The sequence below is a fragment of the Bison bison genome, unplaced genomic scaffold (assembly GCF_000754665.1).
Source record: "Bison bison bison isolate TAMUID 2011002044 unplaced genomic scaffold, Bison_UMD1.0 scf7180017849255, whole genome shotgun sequence".
NCBI classification, from domain to species: domain Eukaryota; kingdom Metazoa; phylum Chordata; class Mammalia; order Artiodactyla; family Bovidae; genus Bison; species Bison bison.
The window spans coordinates 3,775-7,921 of NW_011479828.1; the positions used below are offsets into that span (position 1 = coordinate 3,775).

General features: G+C 34.6%; 1 protein-coding gene across 1 annotated transcript in view; it reads right to left on the bottom strand.

Annotated features, from left to right (window-relative positions):
- Nucleotides 1–251: 251 nt before the first annotated feature.
- MAGT1 (magnesium transporter 1) overlaps nt 252–4,147 on the bottom strand; it is a 17,573-nt gene continuing 13,677 nt past the window's right edge. Inside the window, exons 3-6 of the mRNA XM_010846825.1 lie at nt 3,628–3,768; nt 2,790–2,930; nt 2,200–2,289; nt 252–1,556 (exon numbers count right to left, since the gene is read on the bottom strand). Coding sequence (XP_010845127.1) covers nt 1,416–1,556; nt 2,200–2,289; nt 2,790–2,930; nt 3,628–3,768 — 513 coding nt within the window. The 3' untranslated portion in view covers nt 252–1,415. The remainder of the gene's footprint in view (nt 1,557–2,199; nt 2,290–2,789; nt 2,931–3,627; nt 3,769–4,147) is intronic.

A 4,147-nucleotide genomic window follows, 5' to 3' on the forward strand; every position in this document is an offset into this window, starting at 1 on the left:
CCCCCTGCAATGGAAGCATAGAGTCTTAACCACTGAACTGCCAGGGAAGTCCATCAATTATTTTTATGTGTAAGAAAATATTTTTTGCAATATTCACCAATAGAGAATAATTGAATTATGACATATCCATTATGGACTTCCCTGGTGGCTCAGATAGTAAAGAAATCTGCCCATAACTGCAAGAGACCTGGGTTTCATTCCTGGGTTGGGAAGATCCCCTGGAGGACATTTAATAATGGTGACTATTTTCCTTTTCCTTGCTTATATTTTCTTATTTTTCTGTAATTCTCATGCATTTTCATAACTATGAAAGCCATACAATTTAGTAAACGCTTATAATACACTAAAAAACTAAACTGTATGAAAAGTATGTCTGTAACTACAAAAAATGGAATTCCTCTAAATCATCCAGATGACACAAAGCAGGGCAAATGACATTACCATCAAGTCACTGGGCAGATTCTCTAACTGTCTGGGCTACAACTGATTCCAATATGTCAATATCAGGACTCCTTGCCTGAGAAGCACAACCTAAAAGAACATTACATCTGTTTACCTTGTTGATTTGTTTCACAGAGTCACTGCTTATGCATTCAGGTAGGTAAACTATGCTCAGTAATACTAAGAAATGTATACTCTTACCTATCTGATATCACTATTATCTACCCTTGCAGCTTACAGAGACATCTATTTTCAGATGTGAAAAAGTAAAAATCTGTCCTATGGGACAGAGGACGGGAAAACACACATATAAAGTAGCTGCACAGTTCACAGGAAATAATATTTCTCCCTAGGACATGCTGAAGCTGTAAATGTCAAAACAAACTCCATCTTTGAGTAACTACTGCTTTCCTACTCAATGAGGAACACTGTAATCTAAAATCATAAACTGATTCAAACTACATAAGTAAGAAGGAAATACTCCATTCTTACCTGGAGGATTTAAGTCACTTGATCTACAAGTACAATTTCTAAGTAGCCTCAATTCAGAACCAAAGTGACAGAGCTTCAAAAAAGGAGTTTCTGAAAACAAACTGTACATTTATCTGAACTTTGTAGTTTCCAGGAAACAAAATCCTGGATCCACTTCAGTCCAGACTTGACACTGACCTCTTTACACTTAGCCTGGCTTTGCTTTGAGCTCATCAAAACATTGCTTCATTTACATTTCATCTAAGCACTATCTTTCCTTAAGTCCTATTAACAACTCTACCTTTCCATAGGTAAGAAATCACATGGTTCCTCTGATTTATAGTCCCCCATGTAGCAATGATCTTTATTAGATCATTGGCTTTATCAGACTGCAAGTTTGTCCCTAGAGGTCTTCAGTTGATCGGGCTATGGCAAGTGATACAGTAATATAATTCCAAAGATATTATGACTTGCATTAATAAGACAGCAGCCTCAACCAAATGTTACAGAGAAAATACTGGAATGTGAGAAAATAGACAAATTAAAATGTGGCACCAAGAACTTATTATAAAGAGGATACTGAACAGAAGAACAATGTGTGTTTCAGCTACAAATTGAGCTTGGCTGCTTCCATGGATATAATTCTGAGGGAAAAAAAGACAAAATTTAATCTTTAAATAAATGTTAAAATTTGATAATGTAATCCTAAAATTGGCTATTTTTAAACATTATGAAATTATTAATTCATCTGATGTATGTAAACATTGGATCTGTAGAATTCACCTGTAAAAAGTCTGACTAAAATAAATGCTATTTCTGTGTTATTTATTATTTATTCATACTTATATTTATTTGTACTTATTCACTATACTTATACTATGTTTTCAACCAATGAGAAAACTAGTATTTTAGTGTACAAGACCATGAGGTAAAATAATATAAACTCCATGAAAACAGGGACTACATTTTTCTTATCACTCTATCTAATAATACCTAGTACAGTGCCTAGAAACAGTAAATGGTCAAGTACTTGATCAATTATTCTATTTAGTTGAAGACTGACTTTCATTCTTAGCCAGCTTACTCAAAAGGGATTTAAAAAAAAAAGTCCCCCTTTTGAGAGTATGGCATAGTCTTTTTAGCAATCGAAGTTCATTATTAATACAGAGCAATTTAAAAGTCAAAACTAAATTGAGTTCCTTCATATACTAGCACTGATCTAACAGGATATTAATCATTAAGGTTAACTTTGGTATATAATGTAAAGAAATCCTGGACTTCCCTTACCACATGTCCTGTGTGGGGATTCTTATGAGCATATGGTGGTCCTCTTATATGGTTCCACATTTGACCAGATGTCATAGCAAGCACAAAACACTAGGAAACAAAAAATAATGAAATACTCATAATATGGTATGGTCCCACTTTAATTAAATTAACAGGTATATGAAAAGCATATCCTCTCAAGTATTACATGAAAAAAAATTTTTCCATAAATGACAAAAAAGCTTATATTTCATCATAAGGATCACAAGAATCAATATTTACTTTGAAAGGAAAGCACTGTTTTAAAATTACAAATAAACTGATACAAGTTTAAAATTGAATACTGAAAAGCCTTTTAGAAGAATTAAAAAAATGGAGATTTTCATAGGGTTGACAGTCTTTCAGATTGAATAAAAACTAGGTACAAGGAGTTCCTTCAAGCTCTTGCCATACTAATGAGATAATGGAGGAAACAAACTGATTTTAAGGCATAAAATAAAAATATCAATATATAAAATCTTTTACCACAGGTAAGAAAGAAACAAAATGCCACCTAACAATGTAATATTAGGAGTTTTATCTAAACAATTTTTCTTCCAACATTCACTCACCAGAGCGGCAAAAGCCCATCCAGTTTTATTAAAGAGAAATTCCATATTGCTCCTTCGAAGATACACAAGTCCACCAATAACAGCCAAAAGCAATCCCAACATAAGGGGACCAGCATAATTAGGGGGTCTAATTACTCTAATCTAATGAAAAGGAGAGAAAAACATTTTAAAGTATGAAATTTATTCATTAAGTATATAGATCAAAATAATTTGAAATGAAAACAATCAAAATCAGTGTGGTTACTTTCATGAAAAAAATCACACTTTTTCTTTTCATCCTAATTAAAATAGCCTATAACGTATCCTAAAATGGTATGGATGCAATATTCTTTTTAACCACAACATAACATCTTTTAGGGACTTCCCAGTGGTAAAGAATCCACCTGCCAAGGCAGGAGATGCAGGAGACAAAGGTTTGATCCCTGGGTTGTAAAGATCCCCTGGAGGAGGAAACGGCAACCCACTCCAGTATTCCTGCCTGGAGAATCCCATGGGCAGGGGAGCCTGGTGGGCTACAGTCCATGGTGTTGCAAAGAGTTGGACATGACTGAAGCAACTGAGCACACATATACATCTTTTAGATTAAGAAGTATTTGCCAAGTACAACTAGATACTCCATGGATTTAGTGAGGACAAAAGAGTGGTTTCCATGCTGAATTGACTAAGTAATAGAGCATGTTTTAATGTCACTCATCAGGATGATTCTGTTAAATGCTACTTATAAAGGGACTGACAAACTATCACCATCTCAGTGATATGAGGACGAGACCAATTAGGACCTCCCAGAAGAATAAGTAGATAATGACAAAGTAACTTTCTACAAAGCAAGGAAACTTACATTGACATCAGTTCTGTCAGCAATCCACCGGGCAATCTGCTCAGCTGAAAATCCACGTACCTGCAACTCATATGTATCACCCCGTTTGGGCTTCCCTTTTGCAGGAAAGTTGATGAAAGTTGGAGCTGAATTCATGTTTAGCTGAATAAAAAGTAGTCCACGAGAATACAGATTACCAAAAAATAATCTTAACAGCAAATATCTTGAAATTTAGGCATTTTACAAAGACAAATAAGCCCAGGTTTAGGTGGGTTAAGTGATTCATCTAAGCAAAGTGGTAAGTAATCCAAGAGTCAAACCCAAGGCTGCTTGTGAAATATAAATTCCTAGCTAAGAAACCTACATTTTACTCCTTTAAAATGGAAAATTTCCCATACCACAATTACTTTAGTCTGTTCAGAGATTATGCAAAAAAAAGAATACATTTATGAGAACCAAAATTGTCTCATGTAGCTTAGGTAATAGGAGAAGGCAATGGCACCCCACTCCAGTATTCTTGCCTGGAAAATCCCATGGATGG